Consider the following 20,349-nt stretch of genomic DNA (forward strand, 5'->3'; position numbering starts at 1 on the left):
TGTGAGATTAATAGTATTATTTTGTAAGCTGACAGTAGTTTGAAACTTTAACATTCAACTGGCCATTTTTTTTATTTTTCATCTTTGCAACTACTAATGAATTCATGAACTGCATGAATTCCCATCTGACTGTTCTTCTCTGGAACTTCAGTTTCATTTAGTGCACTGCTTTCATTTCATGTGACTCCACATACAGTACATGTGAACTGTGAGGAGAGAAAGCTGTAGCTTATAGTAGATGCAGTAGATCATGAGGTGAAGGATGAATCAGGAATCATGACAGTCAATGTTGTAGAAAAACAGATTCACTCTCTGAACACACTGAAGGAGAGAGAGAGAGAGAGAGAGAGAGAGAGAGAGAGAGAGAGCGGTTGAGGAGGAGTAGAAGGGAGTGTTCAAACACACACCACCCTTTTCTCTCATCTCTATTAGAGCCGACACTGAAATCTCAAATCACAATACTCCAAACTCACAGCGAACTCTGTCCCAGCTCTATTCTACAGCAACCTTGCCGGTCATCAGGATGTGGATGGTGCTGCTGGGACTCGTGTCTGGATTACTGGCCTCCTCCAGATCAGAGGCGACCGCAGGTGAGAAAACCCGTCAGAGGGATCATGTCTTTGTGTATTATTGACTATGAATGGAGCAGTGCTGCTGCTTGCCCTTGTGAAAAAGAAGTGCACTTTAGTATACTTTTAGAAAGTGTACTACTTATTGCGCAAATAATATACTTTAAAACAACATACTTAAGTGTGAATTAAATGTTATGTTTTCGCCGCTTAAGTGCATTTTATTTGTAATTAATTTCAAATGTATCACAGATTAAGTTCATATTCAATGCAAAAAGTTGAACTTTTGAGTGATTTGTTGAACCACTTAAGTGGGACTTTAGTACATCTTTATATGAACTTTGAATAATGATGAAAGTGTACTTCCAAATGTACTGACAGGCAATTAATGTTAACTAAAATATACTTTAATGTCACTTACATGTACACTATTATATAATTAAATATATTTGTAAGTACATTTTTCTAATAATGAAGTTTCTAAAATTTGATTTTAATAATCTCTTAATTAGTTACAATCAGTACAAATGCAAAATTGAAACCCTCTAGATTTGACAAAACAATCTGTTAAACTGATGCAATTTGGAGATCCAAGGTCAGATGATTAAATTGATTGTGAGTTTAATAAATGACAATTATCATAACAGAATACAAACAATAATAAACCAACTTTCAATATCTCTGAAATATTGAAGTCCAAAATACAAGTACAATCAAAGAGTAATAATCTTAATCAAACTTTAGTAAAATCTTAATAAAAATTTAGTAATCTTAATCCAATCCAAATATGATGTTAATCAAAAGTTAAGTATTAAAAGTAAGTATAAATCTATAAATCTAGATCTATAAGTCTGAGTCAAAAGAAGAACAGAGTTGACGAGATCTCGCTGGTATGCAAAGAGCAGAAGTTGAGTCACTATCGAGAGACTGAAAATACAGAAGCAGCAGGGCCCTTCTTTATACCCAATAACCAGACATTATTAAAACACAAAAGCTATTAAAGTGAATTAAAAATAATACAGATGTCTCTGCACTTCACAAGTTCAAAGTGTAGTCTGACAAAGGATGCGAGTACCCGTGATCACCACCAGAGGGCACTCCATCCTAGACTGTTGTCACTGTTTTGGACTCCATTACCCATAGCTGAAGTAACAAGACTAGAAACAAGGGAACAGAATAAAATGGATCAGAAACACAAAGGTAACAACTGCAAGATCTAGCGATTAGTAAGTGAGAGAATCTGGCTTTTATGGACAAACAGCTGCAAACAATCATGGCTGATAGACCGGGCAGAGAGTTATGGGTAATGGAGTCCGAAACAGTGACAACAGTCTAGGATGGAGTGCCCTCTGGTGGTGATCACGGGTACTCACAGGTGATCGTGAAAGGATTAGATGGACAAGCGAGATATCAGTTCCTCTTTTCGTGGAAATTAGATACATCTATGATAACAAATACCTATAAAAGTGTATTCTTTGACCCATGCACACGTCTACTTCTGCAGACATAGCCTTAAAAATAGCTGCACTTTAACACTCTTGTATTTACAGATTCCAAAGGAAACTTTCAGAAAGAGTGTACATGTGCAGCAAACTTAGAAAAAACATACCAGTCAGGAATGAAGCCCTGAAAAGGCTTTTTCATAAAAAAAAAAAAAAAAAAAAAAAAAAAAAAATGCACATTTGCCATAAAATCATAAAACAACAAATGATTATAATATTATTCATTAAATTAATGATCATGGGCAAGAAAAACATTTTAACTTTCAATCTTCACTCAAAAATATATCATTTCTATAAAACTATAATTGAAATTTTAAAAGATATAACATTAATCTTCTCTTGGCCCGCATCATAAACAAGTACACAAAAACCTTTTTGTTGATGCAGAAGGAAACACTATACACAAACATAAAGAGTTACAACACTTTCACTTTCGTTTAGAAAGAATCCGGAGGACAATGAGGCTTAAATGAACAATCATTTTCTCCCTCAGATACAAAGATATCCAAACCTGAACCTACCCATCACACAAAACTCTCTGCATTTTTACATTTTCAAACAAAATCATTCTGTGTTATTTGTAAGCTTGTTTCATCATGGGGACTTACAAATGTCCCCACAATGTCAAAATTTACTGGTATTGCTTATATGGGCCATTCTACAGGATTGGTGCAAAAACTGCTGTCCCACAACAACAACAACAGCAACAAATGTTGTTTACTAGGATCCTTCTATTATCTATTGAATCCCACAATTATATTTAAAATATCAGTAAGCTTAATATATATACAATATATAAAATCATGTTCCCTTTCGAAAGGGAACTTCTACTCTGCGCTGACTGCGCTATGGGGAACGTCCTCCGTGACCGTGCTCGAAATGCCAAAAATCACCACACTCCAATCCTATTGGCCGGCGACAGCCTATCACGTCAAACGGCGCGAACCGTGACGTATAAAGGGAGCGCCTGGGGAAACAGCCGACATCCTTTTGTCTTTTCGCGACTGCTTTTGCTCGTGCCTTTTTCACTCTGCCAAAAGAAAATATGTCTGCTAAATCGTTCGGGAAGTGTGCTGATCCTTGTCCCAGGTTTTCTGACACCGGAGGACACACACAACTTGTGTGTTTTCTGTCTGGGCGAGGAGCACGCACGGTCAGTACTCGAGGGTGCTGCCTGTGCTAACTGTGAGCGTTTTCCTATGAAACTCACAAGGGGAGAAGCGCCACCACCGCTGCCTGGTGGTTCCGGCCCCGCTCGTGCTGAGGCTCAGCGGCGATTGAAATCATGGGGCTCGCAGGTGGAACTCGCTGAAGAATTTGAGAGGGGTGTCTGTCTTTCTCAAGCTGAAGCGACTGACGAGGACGCGCTTCTGGCGGATGATGACGATGTTTTATCTTTAACATCCTCGGACCCAGGAGCGAGTGCTCTCTTGGTCCAAAGCCCCGGAGAGCAGAAGATGGCAGCGGTGGGAGAAGCGGGCGAGCCAGCGGCTCCCGCTCGGCCTCCCTGCGCGGCGTCTTTCGGAGTTGCTGGAGGTTATGGAACGCGCCTCGAGCAGACTGCAGCTGCCCTGGGAGCGCGTGAGGAGGGAACCCGCTCGCAGCAGGTTAGACGATCGTTTTCTCTCTACCCATGGCCCGGCAACTCCGGCGAGGGCTCTGCCATCCAAAGCGTTGAAGGTGATGTCACGTTTGAATGGCAGGGCTTACGCCGCTGCAGGTCAGCCTGGTGTGGCGTTGCACACTATGACGGTGCTTCTGGCATACCAGGCTGATCTGCTTACGGATCTTGATCAGGGAGGCGAAGACGCGCTAGATCTTGCATCCCGCTCGTCTCGAGCCGAGGCTCAGAGGCAGGCCCAGAGGGAAAGTGTCGCCGCTCGATGCGCCTCCTCCTCCTCGGAGTAAATCACAGAGACGGCGAGACGCTAGAAGGAAGAAGCAAGACCTGGGGGAGGTGATCGAGGAGCGGCGCCAGCAGCGCCGGTAATCAATCCCCTCTCTCGCGAGGGCTTTTTCTTGCCCTCGCTCTTCCTTCGCCTCCCGGTAGCGTTTGTGACATCTATATGCTGCGGGCTTTACAGTCGGGCTGATGTTGCGGGCCTATGATGAATATATTCCTGACGGCCCGCCGTCTGGCTTGATAGTGAAAGTGCTTTTGGGCTATGGGACTTTGGATTTTCCCCTCCGTGTGACGAATCGGGGAGGAATCTGCGTTCTACGAGCCGCAGGAGGTAAGCCAGGTCCATTTTTCATTCTCAATATAGACCTTGCTTTTCCTGTATAGCTTCCCGTGCATATAGTTGTCATCTGTTCATGTTTTTAAGGGGCTATTTGGGCAAATAACTGTATGTTAGGCTGACTGGCAGGCCCTTTATGGCCGCTTTGTTGTTTAGCGTTGGTGTAGTTTCTCGGCTGATACTGTGTATAGCTAGAACTAGCTTTCGCTATTGTCAGTTATGTGTTGGCCGGTTTTTCGGCCACCTAATGCTGTTGCTCGCGCTGCTTTCTCCGTGTGTTTGGGAATTTGTAGCCCGAGTGGTCTACATACAGTCCTTAGCTAGCAGCTAGGCTAGAACTAGGTTAGGTGTGTGTTTGTTTACATCCCCCTGTTATGACTATCCCCCTGCGGTTGTATAGTTCCTAGTTCTGGCCTCCTTCTGAGGAAGTTGCTGGCCGTTTTTTGCCCATATTTCCCCTTCATATGTTTATGCAGGCGTGTTATGTGAGCGTGCTTGTGCTGCCACAGGTTACACCTGTTTTTTATGATAGCAGGCTTTATCCGGCCTCTATATATGAATACAATGTTGTTGTTGTACTCCCCGGTTAGGGTTTGTGTTTCACTGAGTGCATCACCTGTTGGATCGCACACTCAGGATGAGTGTAGGGAATTTTGTTTACCCGACCTCTCCCGGTCGTTTGCACCACAGCATCTGGGGTTCATTGCTGTTTGATTGTTGGCTATTTGTTTTTAGCCTCTCTGTATGCAGCTTGTTTGGATACAGCGCTGTTGGTCTATGATGCTGGTTACGCTCACGCTGTTTAGCATGATTTACATTGCCTGCTGGAATGTGTATACCTAGGCTCAGGTTGTGTAGCTAGTTCCCTTAAATTTGTCATTTTAGGTTATACTGGCCCTTCCTTGTAGCTAGGGCCCTGTCATGACCACGGGCCGGTGCCACATGGTTCTTTAAGCAGCAGGCCTCTCCAGGCTTCTCTTATAGCTTCCTGTTGGCCCAGCTATGCTGGTCGTGTACGGGCATCATTCCATGATTGAATAAATGCACTAGCTATCGCCGCACGCTTTTAAGGTTACAGGCCGCTTTCAGGCCTTCCTTTGCTAGCATGTCGGAGTTTAGTTTGATACTCCTCTCGCTGAGAGTAAAAGATGTTTTTACTGAGTATTTTGTGCGTTTATTCCCTTTAGCTCTAGTCGAGCTAAAATATTTTCCCTGTCTAATTAACGGGTTCTATTTTTGCTCCTAGAACTTTAGTGGCCGCTGGCTGATGTCGCGTGTGACGGGTAGGCCGTAAGGGCCTCCTGTGGAGCGTGCTGACCTTCGACAGCAAAAGGGATGGTTTCGCCGGCTGGCTGGGTCTCGGGTTGACTATGACCTCCTGTGTAGTCGGTCTGTTCAGCCTGAACCCTGATAACACTGCCACGAGCTGATGCCACGTGCCGGCTGGGATTATAGGCCCACGGGGCCTTTCCTTAGCGCATGATGGCGTATGTTGTACTCCTCTTGCTTAAAGAGTAGAAAGGTACTTCACCGAGTGCACTGCTCGTTGGTTTGTGTTGGACGGGCTAGGGCTGCACGATTAATTGCACGAGATTGTCATGCGTGTCTCATCAGTAAAGCCGGTTCTGTGATTAGCGGTAAATGTCCATCACCTGCTTTCAAATGGAGCGGCACTTAATATACAGAGCCGTAGTTCGCGGACAAGCTACGCAATATCGTGTTCATAATCGCAGATTAATCGCTTTCGATTACAAACGCGATATTGCGTAGCTTGTCCGCGAACTACGGCTCTGTATATTAAGTGCCACTCCATTTGAAAGCAGGTGATGGACATTTACCGCTAATCACAGAACCGGCTTTACTGACGAGACACGCATGACAAAAGCATGCGATTAATCATGCAGCCCTAGGACAGGCTGTCTTGTGGGCACTTGCAGCTGTTATGTCTTGGTGTTTGCTCCACCTTGATATGCAATAGGGTGTGGCCCTACAGGCCATCCTGGGCTACCGCCGTCTGCATTCAGTTCTCTGGTGAACTCTGGTTATGTTGCAGGCCCTTTTCCTGGCCTCCATGACTACGTGCCCGCTTTACGGTCTGTCTGTTAGGTTGAGCTTTGTACTTCCCTTCGGGGTTAACTGCATAATTGTGCTTAGCTCCCTAAGCTGGTTTGGTTGTAGACTTCTATGAAGTCTCCCGTTAGACCGGCCCCCAGGCTGGTTTGTGCTCCCCTGGGTCAGGGGTCTTTAGCGCACAGCCTCCTCAGCACCTTGTTAATGGCTGAGTAGATCCTTGGATGAGTGGTTGTACTCCCCTCATACGAGGGTCCATAGCGTTTAGCTGAGTTCTGCTCTCCAGGTTGCCCATCTCTGTGTGTGGGTTTGAGTTGCTTACTGCCTTTCGCAGTCGCTCTTTCCTGCTCTCCTCTTTGGAGTTTGCGCTTGGGCGACAAACTCCTAGCTGTCAAACTCTATACCTATACAGATATCTACAAGGGAGCATAGCCCTGTTTAAAATCCCAGTCTGGCAACGGTGAGATAATGGGCAGGCCTGGACAAGTCATTCTCTTGTCTAAGTAAAAAAAAAAAAAAAATGCTTGTCTGGAAAAAAATAGACAATTTTTTTTTTTTTTGTGGTATAAATAGAATTTATTCTGAAGCAATATTCTTATCAGTGTTCTATCGGCTTTGATGTTTACACTAAAAAAATACAACTGCATAAAATATTGATATGAGATTGATTGAAGTATTTTTTTGAAAATACAAATAAAAAGCTGAATTTTCATCATTCATTGCGAACAAAAGCTTCATTGATGTGCACTAGGCTATTTCACAGTTCATAATCTGAAATTAACTCATCTCAGTATAGCAATATAGTTTGGGAAAAGCCAATATGGCATTATTGTGTAAACGAACATTCACACAGAGACACACAGAACATGGAGGAATTAATATTTAAAGCTGCTGTCCGCGATTTTTGGCCCTCTAGTGGTTAATAAACAGAACTGCACGCGTCTTGCGGAGGAACATTCTAGCCGGAGCTACTTTTCTCCGTGTATGTTGAGTCACGCAGTTACTGTGATACTCTGCGGCGAGTCCTACCAGTCCGGTCTGAAATAGTCAGAACATAAACACTTATTATACGTGTACCATAATGATTCAGGATAAGACAAAAACACGGTTTGGAAAATGGATTCATGTTGTATATTCTCATTATATAATTTTTGTAAATTTTTAACACAAAAAAAGTTGCAGACTGCAGCTTTAAACATTCTTTTTGTGGTTTAATATTCACAGGCACTAGTTGATATCACAAGAAGAATAAAGAACTTAAGCCATTTTGATTTGACTTACCTGACATTTCAAAGTTTCTTTAGACATATGTCTCATGTTTGTGTGATAAGAATTCTCTAAGTTACAGTTCAGTTTCTGAGGACTATCAGAATGGACTTCATTCAGAAAGAGACAACAGATTGTGCATCATGTTCGTTTTCTTTATTTTGCAAAAAGCACAACATTTTGTTTTTACTGTGAGTGTTCACAAATAAAAGAAAACATTTCACAGATTTGAAAGATGTATAACTTTTATTTGTATGTCCAAAATTGACAGAGTATTTTGAGTCTCTTTCGTACTGGTGAGAAAAAAAAAAACTAAGTAGTATCGCTGACATGACCATCAAACTCTCTGACAGAGCAATCTCTCAATGGGTGATGTGATTGTCATCATATTTATAAAAAAATATATATAAACATCTGTAATTAAAGTAAAAATGATTGATAGACATGTCTTTCATATGGAAATAATAAAGTACTTTGGGTGTCTTGTTCATTATATTTATTTTTTTTATAAAAGCAACAGAACTTAAATTACATCCAGTTTAACAGCAACACAGTGTGAATCCCACAATATACGCCTTAGATCTCTTAGGTGTCTGATCCACTATGAGAAGAGAGAACTGTCTGACTTGCCTGAAAATATTAAATGTAATATGGCATCATTGTCTTGGAAACTGATAATATTTATAACAAGGAGGTGTGAGAGAAGATTTATTTTCTCTCCCTTAACCCTTAAATTCATGACTGTTTCACCAATCATTCTATACATATTACTTTATCGACCTGTATCTATATCTAACATGGATGGACCTCTACCTGTCGCAATGATATAAAACTCCTCTGATATTAGAATAACAATTACAGAAGAATAAAATCAATCATATATTGTTACCTTTTGGAGTTTGAAAGTTCTCAGTTTGAGCAGATGTTTTATGCCATCATCACTGTCCTCATCAGAGCTCATTTCCTATACATTCAGCAAATAATAGGCTAGTTTTATGTTTGAGGTCAGGAATATGAGCCCATTCATGGTCTCAAACATATTCTCAGCAACATAAAGACCTGAGGTATGCATTTTAGGGTTAATCATTTTGAATTCTGATTACAAAATTAATTCATATACAATTTCATTGGTATTATTACAGTATTATTAATCTGCAATCCAAGACTGATCAAACAGATTTCCTCAATAGTCCACTGAGATACTCAATTAGACACTCAAGCATTTGAGTTCCATTCCAAATGCCATCCCACTAATAGAATCAACTTCACGTTCCCAGCATGCATGCAGCTTGAAGAAATTACAGATGCTTCTCATTTTCTTATTTGTACATCCTCCTTTCCTTTCCTTACGTCTCAACTTCCACATAGGAAACTCCTGTCTATCCTCGCTCATCGCTCCTTTGGAAGCTTTCTCACTCCTCGTTCCTCATCTCCTCACAATGCAATTAGGAAATTGAGATGTTCTTCAAGTTGTCTTTCTTTGATCGGTTCCCGGGTCACAGTCTGGAGGACGGAGGAGCGAGGAAACTTCAGTTTGAGTATTGAGAAGCACCCTATGTCTTCGCATTTCATATATTTATTTCCTGGTTTGATCTGTTCCCCTGGTTACACACAATGTTCTGCTGAGTTTTGTTTAGTTTCTCATTATTCTATGCATTTATAGCCCTCTGGTTAATTTGACATGTGTTGGTTGTTGTTTTAGTGTTTAAACTGTTGTGCTTTATTTGTTTTCTGGAATGTCTTCATCTTTTTTTGTCTGAATAAATCAGCCTGCGATGAGATCCATGTCTTACTCTATCCACCCCAGCACCGTAACCTCTAGACTTGACTAGATTAATGTGAAGTGTTATTAATTGGTCCTGAAGCTCTTGACCTTTCTGCAGGTCTCTTTCTGCGTTATCAGCTCCTTTCCCCATTAAGATTTAAGCTCAAATCTGCTCTAAACCTCTGGTTTCTATTACTAGAAGGTTTTCTAGTAGGTTCCTTTTTTATGCTTTTCAGAAATTCTCATGTTCTAGAATGGCACAATATAAATATAATTCATTTATTTATATTATTTCTGCCCTGTTTGTCTTTCAGTGGTGAATGCACGGAGCTGCAGCTATGTTGGAGTGTTTCATGTCGAGGGGAGCGAACGCTATAATCTGACGTATGAGATGGCCAAGAGCTTGTGTGAAGAGTTATCATCTTCATTAACCACTATGGAGCAGGTGGAGGAAGCCTATAAAAAAGGACTACAGACATGCAGGTCAGACATTCAACTGAACATCACCAACTGACTTCATCAAACATGCAGGATCATCATCAACTTCAGGTCCACCTGTATTTTCTCTGCAGGTATGGCTGGGTAAACGGCACAAAGCTGGTGATTCTCCGTCACGAGTCAAACGAAAACTGTGCTAATGGCCAAATCGGCATCACCAAGAAGATTCCAGACGGAAAGAAATATGATGCTTACTGTTACGATGCTACAGGTCTGATTTGTGCAACATGGTGTCTGTTTTAGTCAACTCATGATCAACTGTCTTTTTAACAAACCATTATACTTTAAACAGATTTGTCAGTGAAAAACTGTGCAGCTGAGATTGATCCTTACAGTATGAATACAGGTATGAAAGTCTATGAAATTTATGCATTTAGAACAAAGACACTTTTATCTGAAAGAGAGTGTAATAGCCTGTAGCGGGACACTTGGCATGCTTAAAGGTGCAATAAGACATTTCAGGGTTGTAGCTAAACTGTGGGACTGCCGTTGCACTCCAGGACCAGTTATGCAGGCAAATTGCAGAAACAATGGCAGCACCATGGGTGGAAACATACAGATTCAGGAGGCGGTAATATTATAATAAGATCCCCTTTCTGCGTCACAAGGGGAGCGGAATCAGAATGGCTCAATTTCTCTCATGCTTGTAGAAAAATGCTTACCAGAACAAAGTTACCGGGTTGTCCTTTTTCACAGTTTCTGTGCTGGTAGATGCACCAGAGACCCGATTATAGCACTTAAACATGGGAAAAGTCAGATTTTCATGATATGACCCCTTTAAAGAAGATTAAGGAAAACAGTCCAACACCGTGGTACAACGTGCACACTCTGACCTTTAACCCTCTGGAGTCTGAGGATTTTTGGGGCCCTGGAGAAGTTTTGACATCCCCTAACATATGTGCTTTTTTCAGTTGCTTATAAACACATTAATGGCAAAAGTGTCATTACACTGTATTCAGCATAAACTAGGCTACCATAATATGTGAGCAACATGTCTGTACATGTTTGTATTTTTGTATTACCTTAAGTCACTGAAATAAGGCCACAAAACAAATAATAAATATGTTTTCACAAGACTTAGGTATTGTCCAATACAAGGTATTGGAGGTTGTAGACTAGAATTTTTGCTTCAAAATGATGTCAAAATTATCCTGCCTACTCGTTCACATAAGCGTAAGACACTTCTTGTCAAGAAAGACAGTATGCAGGAGGCATGAATCTTCATGAATGATGAAGACAAAGACCCGCATAATGACTTGCATAATGACCCACATTATGAGCCCTTTCAGTCAGGTGGGCTATGTGAGAAAAAATCAAAGTATCAAATTTTATTAAGTTTATTTACCAAACAAATAAACTTTTTATTAATAAAATAAATTTTATTAACAAAAAGATAAACAAGAATAACCAACATAGCTACTAAATGAATACCATGAATGATAAAGGAATAAAGTGCATACGATACATAGAATACAAGTGATTAAGTTGAGTGTGGCTATGGAAGAGTTACGTTATCTTATGGAAAGATAAACTGTTTCTCTGAAAATAATAAGGTAGAGAACCTTATTATGCACCAAACAAATAAATGATTATTTATTTATTAACTAGCATCAGCTATATTATGTCTAATGGGAATTGGGAAATTATATACTGATAATATACTGATAATATACACCAATGCCAAAGTCTCTGGAAAGAGGTTTGGTTAAGTGATATTTATGTTCCACATGGTTGAGTCCAATGATGGTGACGTCTTCCACTGGTTGTGCGGGGTGACAATGCAGTGGGGAGAGGAGCCAGAATCTGTTTCAACAGTCTTGAACACGAAGCTCTGTGGGATGCTGATCTCCTGGAGCACCAAAGGGTCCTAAAATCTGGAACACACAGATGAGGCCCTGGTGTAGGTGCAGAAGGTTCTTAACAATCTGGAACACGCAGACGAAGGTACCTTGGAGTGAAGGTTTGCTCTCCTGAGCTTAACCTTGTTGAAAATGTCATTACTGTCTCGCTAGATGGAAACTAGTGCGGGAACGTAGTGTTTGTTAACGTCTTGTTCCTCACAGGCCGGAGGCTCAGAACGTGATCGTCTCTGTTGCTGCCTCACAAGCTGTAGACTCAGATCGTGGGACTTGCTGTTATCTCTCTGGATGGCCAGAGACTCAGAACGGTATATCTGTTGTGTCTCATCTGATGGGAGACTCAGAACGGTATGTCTGTTAATGTCTCACTTGTTACAGAGTTGGGACCCAGAACGAGGAGTGTCTGTTGAAAGGGTACCTTTATCCCTTTCCAATGAGGAGGAGATTGCAATTAGTGGATCTCCGTTCGAGTGCTGTGATTGGCTGCTGGCATCAGAAGGGACACACACAGTGTGGCCCACCCTTCTTTCCCCTGTGGAACTCATTTGCATAAAGTTGGAAGTCTTTACAGTGTCTTTAAAGTTTACCAATGCATTTCTTACTTTCCAAAACACCACCAGAATACCTTTGGCAATATTCTAAACAAATAGAGACTAAACATGAGTGGAAAAGATTGAACTGTCATGCATTCATTCAATTGTACATTAACAGTAGAATTTGTGTCTGATGTTGCATTACAAATAGCTGTCACTGAGAATACTTATTTCTGTGAATAAGTATGAAATGGATGTGTAGTTTGCATCAGTTCTAAGGTTTTCAAACATAGTTTTGAATGGATTTGGATGGATCTTTGTGATCTCCCTTTGTTTACCCTTTGTTTCTTCTTGCCCTCTAAGAGGTGTCCGGATGTTGTCCTTACATCTTTATCTGATGACGTTGGACAGTTTGTTTGTGTTAGTCCACCAAGATCCGATCAAAATGTAACAATCCTTTGTCCACTGTTACGGACAGAGAGGGGCCCGTCCATAAACTGGGCCCTGGAATGTGCTGTTCCCTACAATAATACAAATGAGACACATTTTGAGAAAATGAGGGCACAGTTCATTCCAAGGTGTTTGGCGTTTCTCCACTGGAGAAAAAAAAAAAAAAAACTTTTCTGCTTCCAGTCAGTGATCTCACCATTATATTCATTCATGTCCAGTGTGGGCCAATATCTGGTCACTATGATTCTTAAATCTGTGAGATAAAAGAAATAACCCTCAGTGAGCATGCTGATAACAGGATCATATGAGCTATTGTATTAATGTTAATATAGTGTCCACTCTTAACAGAAAACATGATTTTTGTGATCTTATGCATGCACATATTTTTGCACATCAAAATGTTGTATAGGCATAAATTTAAAATTACAGTACCAGTCAAAAGATTGGACACATTACTATTTATGTTTCTGAAAGAAGTCTCATGATCATCAAGCCGGCATTTATTTGATCAAAAATACAGAAATATAACAGCAATACTGTGAAATATTATCTTATTATTTTTATTATATTATTAATTCTACAAACAATACCCCATAAAAAAATGAAAGAAGTTTGTTTGAAATCTTTGCAAATTTATTAAAAAATAAAAAGGAACAAATCACATGTACATAAGTATTCACAGCCTTTGCTCAATACTTTGTTGAAGCACTTTTGGCACCAATTACAGCCTCAAGTCTTTTCGAGTATGATGCTACAAGCTTGGCACACCTAGCACAGTGACACACCTGGAGGCCACTGTGCTCATTGGGACCTTCAATGCTGCAGAAAATTTTCTGTACCCCTCCCCAGATCTGTGCCTCGAAACAATCCTGTCTCTGAGGTCTACAGACAATTCATTGGTCTTACATGCTCACAGCAATGTCAGTGAATGTATTGGCAGTAACAAGTCTCTGTACTTGCTCTGCTGCAGGAGCAGCAGCGTAGCAGATCTATTCTGCCAAGACCAAATACATTAACATTGTCATATCCATTACCATTATCATACCAATATCCCAAGAACTGTCAAGACAGAATCAAGATTATTACTTTTACTTGAGGAAATATTTGTACTTTTACTTGAGTACAATTTTTGGATACCTGTAGTGATTTTGGACTAGCCTCACTCGAGGGCACCACATGTGTAGTTATTTATGGTGTTAAATATTAATATTAATATTTTGTATTAATATAAATATTGAGTCAGGTGATTCCTTCCCATATTTCGGGGCACCAGCCAAGGACTCTCACCTTGAAAATAAAGAAAAATCATGGAACATTGTTGACTTTATTACAATTATATAAACTAGAGGAAGTTCATCATCTGACCAATCTGAAGGATTTAGTGAGATTCGGGCGAGCTTGTAGAGCCTCACATTATCAACACATGACACAGTTTTCAATAAAATGATTTTATTAACAAAAAGATATACAAGAGTAAAATATCACACTCACTAAATACTACAAAGGAAAATGACTAAACTACTAAGGAATCATGACTATGCTACTAACAAAATGGAATAAATAATCAAACAGAAACTACAAACTACTACACAAATGGATGTTAACAAAATTGAATGCCAAGTAGATGAGCAAACGATGGACGATGGATAAATAGCAGTCTATGAGGGAGTCAAATGTAGTCTTTCTGGATGCTGGTATGAAATAGTAAATAAGCATTTACTATGAATACAGATAATATGTCTAATGTATCTATCTGTGTACGCTGACCCTACATAAATGGTCTCTACACAAACAGCAATCTCATTTAGCAACAACCTAATGCCAAGGCCTTTGGGAAATGGTTTGGTTAACTTATGTTTACATTTCACTTAGTTGGTTGATCAGTTCGGGAATGGGAAACGTTGTCCACAGGTATTCTTCCATATGCAATAGGAGACTGGATTGCTTTCCAACAGTTGCAGAGCTGCACTGAGTGCTGGAGGTCTTTGTGTAATCCAGAGAACTGTAGGTCAGATGGTGGTCAGTCCTTAGGATCTTCTGTAGTTTGGAGGTACTTGGGTTATGCAGGACAGGAGCCAAAGTCCTCTGCAGAAGCAGTTGGGCTGCTTGAAGGTACGTGCGGTGAAAGGTTTACTCGCAAGAGTATCACCTTGGTCGTGCAATTGTTCTTCCCTCGTCAGGTCAGAAACTCAGAACTAGGGTTTGTTCAATTAGGAAAGCTTTTATTCCTTCCTGTTCGGGAGGGGATTACAAATCCCAGTCTTTCCTGATGTGGTGATGTGATTGGGTCACAGCATTCCAGATGTCTGTCCCTTAACACGCCCACCTTTCATCCTGTGGAATTTGTTGTATTGTCCCAAAATAAAACAATGTCTTTAGGACCTTGGACAGGTTCTATTTCTTTTTTAAACCTTTCTCAAAGTTGTTGTAAAGTCCAGACTTGATGTGAATTGGTTGAAGTATCACATTTCTGTCTCAGTGGGTGCGACTGCATTGGCTTTTTATTCCAGATGCGGTTTCCACTGTGTGTGTACAGTTTCCTGGATGAGTAAAAAATGTATATGTTTCCAGACAATATGTATAGAAATTGTCTTTCTTTTGGAGCAGCCCTAGGAGTCCATGGCCATTCACACCTTGGACTCAGGCATGGAGGGCTGAGGTGAACAAAGGCAACTCGTGATGAGATTAGCCTATGATTAATGGGCCGTTGATGTCATCTTTCCTGTCCTCCACCTTTGGCAGTCCTGATTTCAATAGTCATTTAGTTGTCATTGAGGGTCCTATCACACTCTTTTGTAATCAAAGTGGGACAAAAGGATGTCTGTTGTGAAGCTCCGGTGCCATCACGTCTGCGGTTCACTACATCAACAAATAAACTGAGAGATTATATTGTTATTAACTGATATCAGCTATGCAAGATCTAATGCAAATTACATAATCATATACTGACAGTTGGAGTCCACAACTTTACAACCAAATACAGACACCTCAGGCTAAGCAATGGGCGTGACAAAGTCATGAAACACCAGCCAATAAAACAGGTGACATTTCATTATAGGAATATTAGCCAAATCTCAGTTTATCCGTAATGTTTGACAAAAGGTTAATAAGTAATATACTGTTTTATCCTGCCATATTTGGATTGTATGTGTAATGGGGTAGTCTCTGCGTTGTGTTGTGTAAACATCAGGATGGACAACAATTCACACTTGAAGATACTTTTATTCAACACATTAAAGAGCGGTGATCAAATTCGCAAATCACCCTTGTGCATGTTCGCAGCCATTCACTCTCTTGGCTGGAGTGAATCTAAATTACTAACATTTATATAAACAGTTATATAACAACACAATTGAGAAGTATGTACCTGCTGACAACACATTAAACAGCAGTGATCAGATTCGCAAATCACCCTTGTATAATGAGTTGAACAAACTTGATGTTGAACACAAATCATACAATATACATTTAAACACACATATCAATATCAGTCCATAGGATGGTTATACAATCAATACAATATACTTTTCTCACAGAGCACTCACTCACTGCAGCTATTCACTCTTTGACCCCACCGGAACCAGTTCATTATCTAGGTGGAGTGTACACAAGGTTATTTATTGGCATTGATGGTTCTATGAAGAAACTTTAAAATCCATGGAACCACTACAGGTTCTTTATAGTGGAAAAGGGATCTTTAGATTATTAAAATGTTCTTCAAACAAAGAAAAGATGGTTCCTAAGAACTGACAACTGGAAGGTTCTTTGGGGAAACTAAAATGGTTCTTCAATGTCATCACTATGAAAACCTATTGGAACCTTTATTTTTTAAGAATTATTATAGGATATGACATCTGACATCTCATTTAAACTGTGCTGTATGTGTGCTTCTGTTTTTGTTACTCCAGGACACTCAGATACGGCCATATCATCAGGTTAGAAAGCCTCTTTTATAATATAAATCATACCCAAATCAATTGTCAGGATTGGGGGTCTGATCCTCATCCCTAAGTGATGGTAAAAGTGTATGGTTGTGGTATTGTCAAAGTACATGTGCAGTCTTAATACTACCCACATTGATAACAGCTGTGTCTGAATTAACATATAATTTAAACCACCCCTGAAATACTCTATATTATTGACATAAGCAGGCTTAGTATTGCATGCAAAACCAAAGGCATTTACAGAAAATGGAACACAGTACTAGTCAAGAAGAGACTCATAATTGTGGAAGTGGAATTGTATGTGGGATTGTCCTTATGAAACCCAACCAAAGAGCACCTTCTGGGATTGCACTCTGACTTACACAACTGTACTGAATGATTTTTATCAGTTTGTTTGAAATAACATGGGATTGGTAATAACATTGTTATAATCCTTTTACAGGCTGGCTGGTCATTTTAATGGCAGTGTTTTGGCAGTTCTTCTCATTATGCTTCTCTGTGTTATTGTAGCAACCAAAAAAGGTATGTCTTTCATGATGCTTAAGTATATATATATATATATATATATATATATATATATATATATATATATATATATATATATATAAAATATTTAAATACTATATAACTTTTGAGTGGTCATAAAAACTTAATAGTAACTTTTTGTCAGCCTAAATGTATTTAAATCAAGTGCACTTAAATATCTGTTTTCTAAAAGAAAAAAACAGAGCACATCAAGAACTTGATTTGAAATAACTAAATAGTTAAATAAACAAGAAAATGTTTGACTTTGGCAAACTATTGGATTTCTTATGAAAATAGTTGCCAGTAATTTATTTTTTTAAGTTAACAGTGTTACTGGGTTTTACTGAATGTGCATATTTTATTTACCCTCAGATGGTGTGGCAAGAAATGGACTCTGATTATTGCAAAAACAAACAAACAAAAAAAGAACAACAGTGAAGAAAATCTGGATGAGTCAACAGAGAAAACATTATAAAACATGACCAGAGAAAGTGAAGTTATTTGGCTTTGCTTGGTATATAACACTGGTGAAATCAGTGCTTGTCAGATGAAAGACACAACTAAGATTGTTCAATAAACTCAGTTGTTTCTGTCACTTGGTCTCCTGCTTTCTGCTATTCCCTGCCTCTTCTGCAAACGCAAGATAAGACAGAGTTAACATGACAATGTGTTGACTTTGAATGCCAGATATTGGCAAAACATGATATTTTTAGACAGAGAGAGAGAGAGAGAGAGAGAGAGAGAGAAGTCTTGTAAAGACTTCCAGGTGTGATGATTGTTTGAAGCCAAAATTCACCAGCAGCATCTCTAGGCAGTTTATATGGCAATCAATATAGGCTCCCATAGCCTATATCAATGAGGCATCTGTCATGATCATTTTGTGGTGACAGATGCCCTGGGAAAAGAAATGGGGTCTAATAGGATGAAGCAAGACGATCACAGGCATGCAAGAAGTATGACAACACGACACAGCGTCTTGTTCCCTTCTCAGGGAACCATGGTTACATGAGTAACCTGAGACATTCCCTTTCAAGGAAACTCACACTGTGTCTGAGTCTTCATGGTGTGTGGTGGAGACCACCCCACAGCATCACATACATCCTGGAAAGAAACTTCTGGTTTTGAAGCAGCCATACTTCTAGTCGAATGTGCTCAATTCACCAAAGGTGAAGGATGGCTGGCTTAATCGAATGCAAGAGAAATAGCCTTGACTATCCACTCGCTCATCCTCTGCTTAGATGCTAGGCACCCTTTCTTGGGTGGCATGAAACAGACAAAGAATTGCCACAGGGCAGCTCTGTGGACATAGGCATCTAGGGCCAAAACAGGGCGAGGTAGATATAGTTTTTCCTGGTGCGGAGTACTGAAAGGAGGAGGAAAGAAGGCCTGCAGTGTAATAGTTCTAGCCACATTAGAGGGAACCTTAGGAATATATCCTGGTCTAGAATGAAGAAAAGCTTTGACCATGCCTGGTGCAAAGTTTAAACTTGAAGAAGGTACTGAAAGGGCTTGCAGGTCTCCAATTCTCTTGAGAGACATGATAGCAAGGAGTCAGAAATTATCTGGGTCCTGCTGATGACCCCCGCACCATGAAGTGAACAGTTTCCACTTCAAACCATAAAGTTCAAACCAAACCAGTAGCCTTGGCCACGTCTGTACCATTTCATCCAACAACAGGGGGGCTGGCTGTGTCAGTCAGAACCAGAGCGGACAGTGAGTCGTCTCTCAAAATGGAAAGAGATCCACTTCTGCCTGGCCAAATTTCTCCCTTAGAAATTTCACCAACTCGGGGTAAAGACTCCATTCCCCGGACCTAGCCCCTGCCTCTATAGGACGTTTGCCCCCTGATTCATCGACCCAGGGATATGCATGGCCCTCAGAGAGAGGAGCTTTCGCTGAGCCCACAAGCAGACCTGGTGTGCCAGTTTGTAAAGCGGGCATGAGCGCAGACCCCCTTGATGATTTATGTAGGCGACCACCAATGTATTGTTTGTATGAACTAGAATATGCTGGCCCCTGAGGTCTGGGAGGAAGTGTTTTAATGCAAAAAAAAAAAAAAAACACTGCTATCATTTCCAAACAATTTACGTGCTATGTGAGATGATGGCCCCTTCACCAGCCTTGTACTGAGCGTCCGTCCAGGATCGCTCCCCAGTCCATGAGGGAAGCATCCATGGTTAGCACTAAACAACGACAAGGAGCTCCCAACACTGGACCTTGGGACAGAAACTAACATGTCTTCCACACGTCCAAGACACAAAGGCATTGCCACATGACCATGATCATCCGAAATGGGTTGACCCTTGGGGGAAAACCCTTTGATCCTGAGCCACCACTGTAAAGGCCTCATGTATAGCAGGCCAAAAGGTATCACATTGGACGCAACTCCCATGAGACCCAACAGTCTCTGAAACTGTTTTACAGTGATGGACTGGCCTAGCTTTAACTTGTTTATAGTGCAAACTATTCTTCAGTAAAATTGAAGAATTTTACTGAACAATGTCTACTAGAATCGACAGAAAAACAGGGGAAAGACGTGCCTGCATCGATGTTGAGTCCCAAACTACTCCTAAGAATGTGGTCCTTTGAGCTGGATAAGCATACTTTTCTTGGAACTGAGCCTTAACCTCAATTTCTTCATGTGGTTGAGAGTGACATCTTGATGTAGAACCACCATTTGTTCTCACTGAGTCACAATGAGCCAGTCATTATATAGTTCAATACGCAAATGCCCTGGAGTTGCAGTGGACCCAGAGCTGCATCCATGCATTTCCTGAATGTGTGGAGTGATAAAGCTAGGTCGAAGGGAAGAATACAATATTGGTACGCTTCGCCCTTGAAAGCCAACCTCAGGAACTTCTTGTGTTGTGGAAGGATGGAAATGTGTAAGCATCCTTCAGATCTATTGTGACAAACCAGTCCTCGGACCTGATTTGAGACATGATCTGCTTTAGTGTTAGCATCATGATCTTTATTCTGCTCACTGAACGATTTAATAAATGCAGATCTAAAATCTTACGTAATCCCCCATCCTTTTTTGGAACAATGAAATAACTGCTGTAAAACCCTGATTCTCTGTTGGGAAGAGGAACATGTTCTATTGCCTCTTTCTCTACCAAAGCTTTCAC

At 40.4% G+C, this 20,349-nt stretch overlaps 1 protein-coding gene across 1 annotated transcript; it reads left to right on the forward strand.

Annotated features, from left to right (window-relative positions):
- The first annotated feature begins 108 nt into the window (after positions 1-108).
- On the forward strand, positions 109-17,816 carry LOC125247279 (CD44 antigen-like). The gene is made up of 7 exons (XM_048158545.1): positions 109-590; positions 9,727-9,895; positions 9,985-10,121; positions 10,203-10,256; positions 16,661-16,687; positions 17,139-17,218; positions 17,594-17,816. The coding sequence occupies exons 1-6, from the start codon at positions 524-526 to the stop codon at positions 17,204-17,206; spliced, it is 522 nt and encodes a 173-aa protein (XP_048014502.1). The 5' UTR covers positions 109-523; the 3' UTR covers positions 17,207-17,218; positions 17,594-17,816.
- Positions 17,817-20,349: the final 2,533 nt, after the last annotated feature.

Source organism: Megalobrama amblycephala, linkage group LG15 (assembly GCF_018812025.1).
Source record: "Megalobrama amblycephala isolate DHTTF-2021 linkage group LG15, ASM1881202v1, whole genome shotgun sequence".
Taxonomy (NCBI): Eukaryota; Metazoa; Chordata; class Actinopteri; order Cypriniformes; family Xenocyprididae; genus Megalobrama; species Megalobrama amblycephala.

Excerpts from the sequence above, each read along its gene's own strand:
- LOC125247279 (XM_048158545.1), top strand. The coding sequence starts at position 524 with ATGTGGATGGTGCTGCTGGGACTCGTGTCTGGATTACTGGCCTCCTCC. Across the intron at positions 9,896-9,984 it reads AAAGGACTACAGACATGCAG|GTATGGCTGGGTAAACGGCA; the intron begins GTCAGACATTCA and ends TTTTCTCTGCAG. Across the intron at positions 16,688-17,138 it reads AGATACGGCCATATCATCAG|GCTGGCTGGTCATTTTAATG; the intron begins GTTAGAAAGCCT and ends ATCCTTTTACAG.